The following is a 14,547-nucleotide window of genomic DNA, read 5'->3' on the forward strand; positions in this document are numbered from 1 at the left end:
GTTTTATTTATTTTTTCTCAATTTACTGCTGTGATAATAAAATTGTCCATTTTTATATTTTACAGTCTTTTTGCCTGTCCAAACTACTCAAAATTTACAGAAGTTATTCAAACCTGTTATGTAAACTAGTCAGCCCTATCCAGGCAGCTGCCTGTAAGCAAGAGAAGCAACCAGTTGAGCTTTGGATTTTGTTATTTGTTGTGTACTACTTTAGTTTGTGTGTGTGTGTGTTTGTTTGTATGCATTTAGTTTCGTTTTCTCTGTACTTTGCCTTCAGAAGTCAGTTTGTGTTTCCTCTGCCTTGCCCTTACAGGAACACAGTCCTCAATATCTGTGGAAACAAGCCAGCTCAGGAGCTGAGGCGGAGTGTGTTCAACTTTGACAAGATTCAGCAGTCGGAAGACTGTCCCTGTGAGGATCCTGTGACACAGATACTGGGGGAAACAACAGGTGCGTCCTTCAGTTGACAGGAAACTGCCCTGCAAAGTCTGTGTCTCTGCTTAGTTCATGTCTGGATCAGTTCAATGCGGGGACCACCACAGTGGCTCTGAAACTATTATATTCTTCTCATGCAGGGTAAGAACTCTTTCTGCTGTTATAAATGTGCAGAGGTTTCCTGTTCCTAAAAGGTGAACCATGCAGGAGTAAAGCTTGTTAATAAGATAAAGAATGAGTGTCAATAAAGCCTTTTTTTAAGAAATTTCTAGAAAACTCACTAGATAGCTCACAATTTCACCTTTCATTGAAAACAACAGCTCTTTTTAACAACTATTTTCTTTTGCAGCAAATTGTAGTTTTGGCTAGGCACCCTAGAATTAACATCGGTACTATGGGTTCTATGATGATTTTTGTGTGTATAACAAATTTGAATTCCAGAAATAATCATTATTTTCTTTTTTTTGTTTAATGATTATGAAGGGTATATTGTCAGGTAGGTGGCTCCAGAATAAAATAAAGAACCAGCAAGTTTAAGAAAAAAAAATATATATATATATATATATATATATATATATATATATATATATATATATATATATATATATATATATAAAATAAATATTCATGCATTTCAAATGCTTTCTTTGCTTGCTCTCTTTCCTAGCACCTCCAGCACCGCCTGTACCTCTGACACCCCCAGCACCTACAGTCCTTTCAGCTCCTTCAGTTTCTTCAGTTACAAACGAGTCTGCGCAGGAAGCAAAGACTGGAGGAAAGAGTTCTCCATCAAGCAGCATGAACAAGAGGGAGAAGAAAATGACCAGTTCTCTTCAGCCTTCTGGGGAGAAGGTGTCAGGAAAGGAGGGGAGCCCCGTGGACAAACTATCCAGACTCCAGCACGAGGTGTTCACGCTCACTGAGGAGCTCAAGTCACAAAAGGTATATGTTTGGTTTGGGTGACTGATGTATATTTAAGCACATAACAACTGATAACTGAGTTATTAAATAATATGTCTTGTGAGGCACTTGTACAATGAATGATTGAACCTTATAAATGTTTCCCATAGTAAAATCATAAAGCATAGTGGTACAGCATAGGTCAGCATTGTAAAGACCAGCTAGGTATGGTAAAGCATATTAATAGACATGGAAAGCCAGGGTACACTGTGGGAAAATAACAGTCTAATCACGGGGAAAGCATGGGAAAACTGTAAAAAATACTGTGCAAAAACACAGTGGTGAACCTTTATAAAGTTGTATGATAGTATTTAAATATGATGTTGTATCTATAATAAGCATGGTATGAACGAACATAAGACAGAAACAGTGGATTTAGTCAAGCAGTTACACAAAGTAATACAAACTCAAATCCAAGACCAGCAATAATTTTGCCTAAACTGATTAAAGTACTGATCTACTGTATTTACTGTGTGATGTCTTAACTCTTTTTCTATGCAAGTCAGAAACCTGCATGCTGACCACAAATTGGTTGCTTTACTGTGCATTTTCTTTCCTCTTTGGCTAAGGTGTCAAAGGGTGTGAAGGCAAACGCATTTAGCAGAATAACTCATGCATTACCTAACATGATGGCTTTTTAAAAGTGTGATAACTGTATTGCTGATAATCCAAATTGTTATAAACATGGTGGTATGATGTTCTATAGTAGCTGTGTATGTAAAATAGGGTTGAAGGGCACTTCTGAAACAGTGAAGAGAGTCTGTTGTTGCTTCATTGTCTGTAACTGAAACTCTTGTGCTGTACTACTGTTCCTATGAATCCATAAAGGTTACAATGTAGAATATTTTTATTATTTTGTCATCAACACATGCAGTACAAGTGTATTAAAATACAAAATCTCTGGGACCCCCGAGGGGCTCAGCTGGTAAAGGCATGAGTGCATGGTGTGCAGGGTGAGTCAGGAAGTCAAGGGTAATTGTGTGCCCTGTGCATGGACTGTTTCTGCAGGGCTAGATCTAAACAGTCACAATAGAGCTCCTGAATGCAATTCTGGGTTTTCGCCCATGACTCCTCTGTATCTTATGATGATAAAAAGACATGGTCACAAAACTTCCTTTTACATTTTTATGAGCTTCAATAAGCATATTTTATTGCTTCCCAAACATAAACTTTAATCTTGCATCGCCGCCTTCTTGTTTCGTTTTAGTAACCCATACGACTTTTAACGCGGTGCTCAAATGCACCTGATCTGCAACATGCAAGATGCATGCTAATTGTATATTTGATCTAAAATTAGACCAACAGACACAATCTTTATTTGTGCACAGAATTTATTCTGCATGTGCATTTTGACTTATTTTATCATTAGTTTTTGTGTCTTGATTAAAGACACGGTTATCCTGGACCTTATGAAACCACTTTACAAGACACCATTGCTCATTATTATTGTAATACTGGGACAGTATTTCCAGTGTTTGGTACTTTTATTGCATTATCATTGTTTTCTTCTTTCAGAGTACAAAGAACAGAGCTGCAAAAACAAGGTCTTTTTTGAGCCTGTTAAAAACACACAAGTTAAGCTGATCTCCTGAATGGTTTGAAAAATGACCACCAGCAGGCAGTGTGCAGAATTTTCAGTCATTTTGCTGGTCTTTTCTAAAAACACTTCACTGAATTCATCTTTTATAATTGGTTAAAAAAGGACATTGTTATTGAAAGAGTAGGCTGTGTGGTCCAGTGGTTAAAGAAAAGGGCTTGTATTCAGGAGGTCCCCAGCTCAGATTCCAGTTCAGCCACTGAGTCACTGTGTGACCCTGAGCAAGTCACTTAACCTCCTTGTGGTCCGTCTTTCAGGTGGGACGTTGTTGTAAGTGACTCTGCAGCTGATGTATAGTTCACACACCCTAGTCTCTGTAAGTCGCCTTGGATAAAGGTGTCTGCAAAATAAACAAAATAGTAATAATAATAATGTCTGATAATTGGTTTTAAGGCCACTGGTGTATAATATAGGGCAGAGCTTCAGAGCCTTTTCTCATATGCACTACTAATAAATACTGCAACAGGCTGTTTTTTAGGGAAAATTGCATTGTACAGTAGACTATTGCATTGTACAGTAGACTATTTGAATTTACCTGTAGCTATAACTGTAATTAAATGCATGATGTTAATAGCTGTACTTATATGATAAGTAAAACAGTATTTTTTATTCAAAGGGATATTACAGATTTTTCAAAATCAAAAACCTAAAACAAATACTATACCAGGCATTTTTAGTATGGTACAGTTTATTATCAGTACTCCAAACAAATCACTAATCTGAACAGGTCTGATCCCACCTGGTTCAGATTACAAAGAAAGTACAGGTGCATTATTCAGGGACCACCTACAGTATAATTTATTTACGGGACCTCCAACACAGCTCATGAAGCTTCACCTTTAAGAGTAAATGACCATAGTGTTTTTGTTTTGAAATCAGGAGCTGGTGCTTCACAAGGCCCTGGAGGCAGCACAGCAGGAGAAGAGGACCAGCAAACAGTTCCTGGCAGCAGCAGGGGAGCAGGAGCGGCTGGAACTGGTGCGGCACAAAGAGAGGTGTATCGCGGACCTGGACGGCCGCCTGGAGGCCCTGCTCAAAGACAAGGAGGAGCTGGAGCAGCGGCTGGCCATGCAGGACTGCCAAGTGAATGAGCTGCTGCAGCAGCACGTGCAGCTCATGATGGAGAAGAACAATGCCAAGCAGGAAGTCATCCTCAAGCTCTCCGAGCAGGTGGCCGCCTGCATGGCTGACCCCCAGCGTACCGGCTGCAGGAGAAGATTGAGCACCTCAAGGTTATTTTAAAAGTTACTTTTACATTACAGCCATGGGAAGTACGTCAACTCTTGTTTCAAGAAACACGGATAAAACCACACTCTTTTTTTTGGTTTTGTTTGACCACCATGTAATCCTGCATGATGTGAAAAAGCAGTAAATTAACTGATCCATGTTTTCACTGCTGGGGTGTCACATATGGTATTCTGCACCTTCTCTGCATCCAATAAGCATTACAAACATGACATCTTAACTAGCTTTTATTAGCATTGGAGCAGACACACAATTACTGTTTGCCACTCCAGTCTAAGAATGATTCATTTATAGTAGAACCGGTCCAGGGGTCCAGCGAATATATACTAATATTGTATCTCAGAGGAAGTCGTTTTAGTATATTGTAGTTTTAACGTCGGGGCATTACAAATGAACAACGTCAGGTACATCAGTGTGCCTAAAACACCAAAGTATGACACAGCATGTATTCTATACAAAAAAATCTGTGAAAATGACTGCACAAGCACTGAAGTACAGTGTTTCTCAGTTTACAAAACAGCATTCCAAACAGTTCTTAACGTGCTTTCTCAGTGTATGCCAAAGTAATCTGACAGGTTTTTTTTACATTGTGTGTGTGTTAACCTGAGACATAAACAACAACAAGGATGCACGCTTTTTAACAGTACAGTAATTTTATGAATCCTTTACTTTTCTTTTATTTACTATGGTTAAACTGGGCAGTTATGTGAAGTGACAGCGTGTACAAATTCTGACCTGCTAAGAGCTGAATTTACTGTTTTAGACCCATAATAAAATGTGCATTGGTCAGTTTCCATCAGTACCATTCAGTTGGTAGCAGCATATGTAAGTCACACATGGCACAGGTCCATTGGGTAATGATGGTGTCATATCTTACAGGATCAGATACGACAAGTTCGACTGTACTTTGTATCACGTTACTGTGATTTTGTACTCTATAGGTCAGGCTTGCACAGTGTTGATGTGATGTTGCAATGAACAGCAAAAATTATTATAATAACATAAACATACTGTATAAAAAAAAAAAGATCCCTGTGTAACCCCAGGCTACTAGGCATGAGGGGGTACACTGCTCTCTGATAAAAGTTAGGAGACCAGTTATCTGCTTATTAGCAAAACTTAAATCCACTAATATAAAGTCAAATAATAATTCCAGACACGTGATCAGTTGGCCAACTATTTTTTTCTTCTATTTCTTTGTTATTAGAACAAAACAAGTATATTGTTTTTGTACAGTGTATTAATTGACATTAGTTAGCCACACTTTTTTTTTACGTATCCCAGCGAATTTCAAACAGTGTTTTATAGGGTACAAATGAGTACAATTATGAAAGCAAAGAAAAGCAGTGATCAGTCAGGACTAGGTCAAACCTGTGGTCTTAATAAGTAGAGCTCACAGTAGAAATGTTTTAAGTACAACCACAGATTGTGTTCTGATTTCATTTGTTTACTGTGTTTACTAGGACAATATAGAGGCGCACAAGATCCAAAACAAGTTCCTCAACTCTGAAATCTACCAGCTTACTAAGCTGTGGAGGAACAGTTCAGAAGAGGAGAAGGGCCTCCTGATGAAGGTATGTGCTTTACAGCTTGCTGTGTGACAGATCTGTACCCATTTAACCATTGTGAAAAAACATATATGTTCAAAAAATATATTATCCTTACCTACAAGTCTTTAATGCAGTATCGTCACTGTGTAAGGCTAATATATAAGTGACTTTATTTAATACTAAACTTTATTTAATATCTTATTTTCAGCTTTTATAGCCTAGGCCCCAGATTAATAGTAATAGTAATGAGTTTCGTTTATTTCTTTTTTCTTATAGCTTTAACCACAAAACCACAATGAGATCTGTGATTTCGCCTAGAGACATCTCTGTCTGCACTAAGAAGCCAAAGTAAATTAAAGAACAACTAGCATGCTGGTACATTATGATAAAGCAAACTGCTTAGTGACACATGGATTGCAAGTGGTTCTAATGTAGTGATGCAAGCTGGTGACCTACTGGGCACTATTCTTACACAGTCTAACGTAAAAAACAAAATAAAAAAAAACAACTTTAGATTCACTTTGTATCATTTTCACATCTTGGTAACTTTTTAAAAGTTTAAAGCATCCCTTTGGCCTCCTGTTTAACCACAGTATTTCTGCAGTTTTACCCATGCTTTTCCCATGGTTATACAATGCATTTATAATAATTTACCTGGGTTTACCATGTTTATTAATATACTTTTATTATTTATTTCTTAGCAGACACCCTTATCTAGGGCGACTTACAATTGTTACAAGATATCACAATATTTTTACATACAATTACCCATTTATGCAGTTGGGTTTTTACTGGAGCAATCGAGGTAAAGTACCTTGCTCAAGGGTACAGCAGCAGTGTCCCCTACCAGGGATTGAACCCATGACCCGCGGGTCAAGAGTCGAGAGCCCTAACCACTCCTCCACATACCTTCTTACCTTGTTACGGTAGTCTAGTATCTGCATAAATAAAGACATAGGCAGTCAGTATTTTTGGTCAATTATTTGCTTTTTTTGCAGAGATACTTCCTCTGTTATGTTTATCTTTAGTAATTTGTGGTTTTTCTTTTTTCATTTTATACTGTGCTTCCCTTATTTTTATAATTTTCTTTGTACTCCTACTTGGTTTCACTCCTTGTTTCTTCTTCTTAGTTGACTGTCATAGTAGTTCTGACTGGCTGGCTGTTAGCCTGGTCAGCAACCTCGGGTGTGTTCATGCATTACTAATTAAAACCACAGAGAAGTTAGCAACTGAGCCAGCTCCAGTCTCCCAGAATGAACAGATCAGACTGACTGGGATGTTTCCCTTTCATCTCCAAATCTAGGTCTTCTCTAGATGCAGAAAGCAAATTGGAAAGATATGTAGTGAATTCTAAATACAAGTACAGTGCTGTGAATGTAGGGCACTGTTCACAAAAACACAAATGCCTGGTTTGCAAATTAAATTAATGTTTAATCTTGTTGAACCCAATGTGTTCTTTGGGGTGGGACAAGTTGTAGCTGTTTCTGTATCAGTGCTTGATCTGTCCTAGTGCCTGCGTCATGGCTCCATATAGTGATATCCCCTGAGTGCACTGTGCAATGAAACAGCTACTGGCTGGTATGATTGCAGCAAATTAGATGTTTTATCTATCTGGTCTGATTGGCAATGGTTTTAAATTATTTTAGATATATTTAGGATCAGACCATTTTTGTGACATGAAAAACTTTTGTACTACAGTAGAGTTGTTTCAGGATTTCTGATGGTTTCTGTGGTTTGTCAAACTTGTTCTTTACTTGAACAAAAGTTATTGTATTTCTTGCTCTTATTGTATTACTTGTATTGTAACGCTTGAAATGTTTTTGCTTACGATTGTAAGTCGCCCTGGATAAGGGCGTCTGCTAAGAAATAAATAATAATAATAATAATAATTTCTGGGAGCACTTGAATTAACAGGTATCACATTTGATACCAGGGTGACTCTGGTTTAAAGAAGAACCAAATAGCAAAAATTGTAAAAATAAATAAATAAATATAATTTCAGTTGCAGGTTATGCTAAAACTGCTAAAATTGCCAAAAACATAAACGCTTTGATTTCCGAATCGTAATCGAAAAAAAACATGTATTGTACACAACAGTTTAACTTTCAAAGAAATGACCCTTCACAGCCACAGTGTCCATAAGCACTCGGGTGACACACATATTGCACTGTAGGAAATAGCAGTCTTGTAATTAATATAAGCAGCACAAGGGAACAAGTGAACACTGCAGCGAAGAGGATTTTTAAATAAAATTAATTTAAGGAGCAGAAGCAAGATTATAATTGGAATGGCTCCATCAGAACTGTAAAATTAGTTATTTGGAAATGTACTAGGTTCATTTTTACATTTTAATAAACAAGTTCAACCCAGTTAAAAAGTAACAGGGTGTAGAAACCCTCTGCCTTTGGACTGCCCTGTCTTGGAAATGAGTGGGAGGTTGTGGGAGGGTTACTGCTTTCACCAGCTGCTGTGTTTTGTTTTAATCCTAACCCTAAACCTCTCTTTTGTGTTGCAGTGTGCCTACCTGGAGGCCAAAAACTGCCAGATTGAGAGCAAGTACCTGGTCGTGCTGCGCAGGCTGCAGGAGAGCAAAGGGCTGGACAGCAGTCAGCAGGAGATGGTGAAAAGGCTCATTGAGGACTCACTGCAGGGAGACAAGAAGGATGGCTTTAAACTCAACCCTGTCAGGTAAGACAGTACTGACATTTCCATACCGGGGTTTCACAGCGAAAACTTTTTTCCCCCCGGTTACTTTCTTGTTTTTTTGTTACTAAGTATATTCAAATATTTAAAATGCAATTCTATTGCTAAACTGATGATGTGATTGCAAGCTACACCAGTTCCATTTTCATATAATACCCTCATATCCCGAACTGAAATACCAAAACAAGCAAAGGATCAAAATGTTAATGTTGGTTTGTTGCAATTGTGATCTAATAGGTGCGCAAATGAAAAGCCAAAAAAGAGCTGGAACTTACAGTAGTTTCTGCAACAGAAAGGAATATCCACTAGAAAGTGTCCACAGGGCATCAGATGATCCTAGTGCATTTGCCAAGCACTCCCACTTTTCACTTCCCGAGCTCGTCAACTCTCTGACATTAACCCACCCTGACCCTAACCCAACCCAAAACCTAACCCCAACCCTTAAGAATCACGTGATGCCCTGAGGATAGTTTGTAGTGGATAGTCCTTTGTGCTGCGGCTGTGAACCAAACAGACAATGCAGAGATGAGTGACCTGTCAATCATAATTCAAATAGCTACTAAAACTACTGCTGCCCCCTTGTTAGTGGAGGGAAACAACATGTATCTTTATGCAAAGAAGGGTGAACAGCCTTGTCTGCGCTATATTAAATAAATGGAAACACTTTAAAATAAGTGTTCATATGTAATTCATGATGAAATGCAGAAACGGAATTAAATTATTAGAATTAGACGTGTATTCATCATGAATTCCTGTTTTATCATGCTGATAAATTAGTTCATACGTACTTCATCGTGAATTACAGACACTTATTTTAAAGTGCTACCCACATAAATAAATGAATTAATCAATATAAAATAGTAATTAATAGTAAATTAAACATAATGTACTAATCCATGATAACTAATGTACACTGTTACAATAAAGTTCAGCAATGTACATCAAACTGACTCTATAGTCTGATAATCCAGAAACTAACTATAGGCCGTTTAAAAAATAAAAATAAGTTATAATGGACTGCAAATGAATGCAATCTCCATTGTTGTGATAAATCAAATAATTAAATGTAATTACGCTTCATTATATACATCAATAAAATAGAAAATTAATTAATTATGCAACTAGGGTATAAATAGGTGATGTTGCTGGTAAGTTTCCCAAAGGTCTGGAGAAGGCGTTACTAGTAGCAGCATGACGTCAAACAGAGAACAGCCAAGCACAGCCAACTCTGGTAAGGCATTTCTCTAGTAGCTGCGTCTGACGTCAAACAGAGAGCAGCCAGCAGCAGTAATAGCAGCCAGCTCTGGGATGCAGGAACATGACCAATGACTCAAGCGGGTTGCCCAAATAAAAAGAAAAAGAAACTTTACAGACGAAGAGACCGAAATAATATTGGAAGAAGTGATATAAAATGAATCCGTTTTAATTTGAAAAAAAATCGTCAAGCAACTTAAAAGCCGAAAAAATATGACATGAAAAACAATTGCTAGTAAGGTGATTGCGGTGTCGGACTTTACAAGAGAAATTGCAGACATAAAAAAGGTGTCATGATGTTAAAGCCCATGCTAAAGAGAAATTGGCAAAAAATAAATAAAAAATAAAATCAATCAAAGTCATGGGAGGGGGGTCTCACTCAGAAATAGAATTAACAAGCTCAGAGGAACGGGTTTCTGTAATAATACACCCATGTTATCGGGGGAGTAGGTGGTCATGAGGTGCTTCAATGAAGCAATGTCGAGTGGTCCACAGGCAGAAATAGGTTAGCCAGGGTGCAGTTGTTCAATATAAAAGAATCATGGCAGGACCCAGGATATTGTGCAGTACATTGGTGATGAGACAACTTGCATCACAGACTAGCGTCATGTTCATGGAGTGAAAACACTTTCTATTTCGGTAAATGTCTTCGGTCTCTCAAGGTGCATGAATACAAACATGTGTGCAATCGATGGCTCCGAGTACATTCGAAAATTAAGCAAACTCATAAAACTCATGTTTCACTTTAATTTGTTGCACAGGGGTCATAGGAAAAACAATGTACGTATTTGCTCTTTTAACCAAAGCAGCCATTACCTGGCTAATGCATTTCAACATAATAGACAGATACCAGAAATATCCCCAGCTGGTGTTTGGAATGAGCCAGTTGCATACAATGTTAAGGCTGCTGTAATCTTGACATGCACTGGTATGGCACAACTCCTGGCAGTAGGATTCTGTAAACCAGTCTTCAACTCAGAACACAGGTCTGCGATAGCCTGTTTATCAAGCCGGTATCTCTGCACGACATCTGATTCATCAAGGAACGCCATTCTAGTCCTATAAATGTTATTGGCAGGGTATGTTGTTCTACTCCTTGCCTTTCTCCTTTCCTCAAGCATTTTGAACTTTAAAACTTGTGATGCCATGTTTTGTCACAATTCTAAACAGCTCCAGCAGTGGTTGTGAACTTTTGTGTTTAAGGACAAATGGTTACATTCACACGTGTTATGTTCAATTATAATGATTAGGCCTACATAGTTCAAATGACTGTGTTCGCTTAATTGGCACACTTAATTCACATTTATTTCACAATGGTCGGACTGAATAATTATATATGGAAATTCACTACCTATTATTGTTGTTTTTACTATTATTATTATTATTATTATTATTATTATTATTATTATTATTATTATTATTATTATTATTATTATTGTTGTTGTTGTTGTTGCCCCATTACCCTGTTTTTCAAGCCGGTATCTCTGCTCACATATTGCTGCCATTAATTACAAACTTAACAAACTCAGTTATTCTAAATTCAAAGCTTTTACGGGTGATAGCAACAACTACAAATTACTTTAGACCTATTCCGAACGAAACGAGCGCCACCCAAAGAATGGACCACCAAAAGAATATAAAATAAAGATAAAGTATTATGACATTTTCTGTTGTTTCATAAGTGTTAATTGCTATCTTTGTTCATACAGTCTCCTACACATTTGCAAGTTCCAGTAAAGGTAGTCTGGATTTTCTACATTTGCACCTCAGAGAAGAGCATCTAGTGGTGCAGCCACATGTTATGAGTTGCATACAGGATGCAGGTACATGTGGAAGAGATAGGAGAACTGGTGTCACCTGATCATCCTTGAGTTCCCATCCCATTGCACAGCAGCTTTGCCTTCGCCAGCCCCCTGCCGGAACAGCCTGCCTGTAGGGACCCCACGCCTGCTTGCACCGGACGTCCCCAACCCTCTCTACAGCCGTGGCCAGTTCATTACCAGGAGCTACCCCATTGTGGCCCCTGCTCTACACTGGGAGGGTTGCCCCCAACCCCACAGCACTTCCAGGCTGCCGTTACTACAAACATCGGCCCTCCTCCAAAGCCCACGCCTGCCCTAGCTATGTCCCAGAAGACCGGCATGAAGCAGCAATCTGCCACCCCGCCTGAGACAAAGACAGCAGTGGAAGCAGTCTGGCACCGTAGCTGCGAGGGGCTTATCCAGCATTCCATTAACATTGGTGAGTCCTCCCCGATAGGCAGCACCCCCGCCGACTTCCACTCGCCAAACAGGGAGTAGCTGAGGAAAGTATCCGGGAGATGAGAGAGGCTAACATTGGCAGTGGCTGTCTTTGTAGCTGGAGTTGTCTCTTTTTGGAAAATGCAAAAAATGGTTATAATGACTTCTTTGTAAAGACTGTGTAAATTTGTTGTTGGTTATTTAAGATGGGTGCTGAAGTGACGTGCAAATATATACATTCACAGTATTTGACTGCTGTATACTCCTCAATGGCCCTGTTCACAGGATGTCTTGTTCCCCTTACTGAAATGTATGCTACCTTATTTCAACATTTTGTCATTCCTGATCAGGTTATGTTGAATGTGGTGTGTTATTTATAAGGACCCACCAATTAACTGTAAACCTAGGGGCAAACTTTCCTCCTCTGATTTCTTCCCATTCTGTTTTATAGACATGTCTATCAATGGAGGGAATTACTTTTATTTTCAGTGACCTGAACCTCTTGCTAAATGCACTCCACTCATTAGGCATTACATTTAACAAATACATACAAGAAACAAACTAGTGCCCCCACTTTTTTTATGAATCTATAATGAAGTTGCTGAATTGATTAATTAAAAGCTGTGTCTATGTCCACAATAGATGCATTTCAGACACCTGAATAAGAGTTAACTTTCCAACAAATTATATACAGGCAACTTTAATGTTTTATATAAGAATATTAAAGAATGGTTTCAACATTTTTTAAAGTGATATGCATGTAAAATGATGCAATACAAATGGGACACCGCTGGTTAATTGTATACACTGTCTGCTTTATAGCCTACCTCTGCTTCAGAGTAAAATGGGCAATTGACTTTCTGATAACATCAGAACTTGAGTTGTCATTATCGTACCCTAAAACATTGGCACAGGCAACAGATCTGCCTTGATTCATGTAGCGATATAAACGCTTTTATTTTTATTAAAAAGGAGGCTGTGTGGTCCAGTGGTTAAAGAAAAGGACTTGTAACCAGGAGGTCCCCAGTTCAAATCCCACCTCAGCCACTGACTCTGTGTGACCATGACCAAGTCACTTAACCTCCTTGTGCTCTGTCTTTCGGGTGAGATGTAATTGTAAGTGACTCTGCAGCTGATGCATAGTTCACACACCCTAGTCTCTGTAAGTTGCTTTGGATAAAGGCGTCTGCTAAATAAAACAAATAATAATAATAACACTTCCTTTCATTTGTGCTACCTTTTAGTTATTCATTAAATTTTACTGTAAATAAAATACAACTATTCAACCTGTTTTTACAAGTAAGTGGATCATGACAGTATAGGCTACACTTTGCTCTAAATGTTTTATAGTCGGCTTAAACAGGTGTTGATGCTGGCTTTGTTTATATTGTTTAACGTAATAGCCACCTAATGCATGGCTTCCATCATATACAGGCATTGCAGTTTTGTTCAATAGCACTCAGTACCCACACTATAAAAATTGTTCCAGCGCCACTGACAATTTCATGATTTAAAAGACATCAGTGAAGTCCCCTCTTTCCCTTGTTTTTTCTTGGCTGAAGATTGAATTTAACCTGTCCCTGTAGCTCCTATCATTAAGTCCTGGGACCAGCCTAGTTGCCCTCCTGTCGCTTCGAGTGAAACCTGTTTTTTTTTTTTTTTTTTGTAGTGAGGTAACCAAAACTGCACTTTTATTGTACGTGGGGTCTAACTAGGGAATTGTATAATCTTAGCATAACCTCTAGACTTGTATTCCATGCTTTTTGCAATATAGTCTAACATAGTTGCCTTTTTAATTGCCTCACCACATAAACTGAGATACTTATAATGATTCCACTGTAACCCCAAGATCCTTTTCAAAGTCCTCGTCCCCTATTTCCATTCTGTTCATTTTATACTTATAACTTGGATTATTACACCCAATATGCAATACTTTACCTTTCTTAACATTAATTAATTTGCTACATGTGTGCCCAGTTAGACAAGGTCCACATCTCTTTGAATTACAGAACCCTTTACAGTAACTTCCCAAACTAAATGTTTTATGAAAAACAGCAATATGAATATTTTCCTCATTTCAGCTTTAAAAAAGCAAATATGAAAATAATGCTGGTGTTCGATATTGTTACATTCTTTTAGGGGAGCTGTGGAATCAATAATAAGTGGTCCTCAAGTCTCAATCATGCCTGAACATAATGAACAAGAAGTAACTTACGGGGCTTATATGGATATAAAACTGTTTACTAGCAACAGTTCAGGCAATCTGACAAAACATTTCAGGGATGGGTAAGCTTTATTGTCCTCTGCAGGGGATGAATATAGTAGAAATGTACCATACGTAGTAACACATATAACTTAGGAACCTCCTGTCCAGTTTTGGTGAAACTTGGTTAGGACCTTCTTTAGAACACTCTATGTATCAGAATCTGGGTATCTAAGAAGAGCTTCTCCATCCGTCTTTACTTGTATGTTTACATACTGTTCATCTATAGAACCATTCGCCCAATTTTAAAATAATTGATTGCGACATTCTTTACCACAAGTTATTCAGAGTATCAAAATC

General features: G+C 38.1%; 1 protein-coding gene and 1 long non-coding RNA gene across 2 annotated transcripts; both read left to right on the forward strand.

Annotated features, from left to right (window-relative positions):
- Positions 1-261: 261 nt before the first annotated feature.
- Positions 262-4,234, forward strand: LOC117402773 (TBC1 domain family member 2A-like). The gene is made up of 3 exons (XM_058986507.1): positions 262-450; positions 1,103-1,377; positions 3,872-4,234. The coding sequence occupies exons 2-3, from the start codon at positions 1,234-1,236 to the stop codon at positions 4,232-4,234; spliced, it is 507 nt and encodes a 168-aa protein (XP_058842490.1). The 5' UTR covers positions 262-450; positions 1,103-1,233.
- A 1,471-nt stretch (positions 4,235-5,705) lies between these two features.
- Positions 5,706-12,504, forward strand: LOC131697436 (uncharacterized). The gene is made up of 3 exons (XR_009307274.1): positions 5,706-5,811; positions 8,303-8,475; positions 11,454-12,504. It is a non-coding gene; the product is annotated as an uncharacterized LOC131697436 (long non-coding RNA).
- Positions 12,505-14,547: the final 2,043 nt, after the last annotated feature.

The sequence above is a fragment of the Acipenser ruthenus genome, chromosome 14 (genome assembly GCF_902713425.1).
Source record: "Acipenser ruthenus chromosome 14, fAciRut3.2 maternal haplotype, whole genome shotgun sequence".
Taxonomy (NCBI): Eukaryota; Metazoa; Chordata; class Actinopteri; order Acipenseriformes; family Acipenseridae; genus Acipenser; species Acipenser ruthenus.

Excerpts from the sequence above, each read along its gene's own strand:
- LOC117402773 (XM_058986507.1), top strand. The coding sequence starts at position 1,234 with ATGAACAAGAGGGAGAAGAAAATGACCAGTTCTCTTCAGCCTTCTGGG. Across the intron at positions 1,378-3,871 it reads AGGAGCTCAAGTCACAAAAG|GAGCTGGTGCTTCACAAGGC; the intron begins GTATATGTTTGG and ends TTTTGAAATCAG.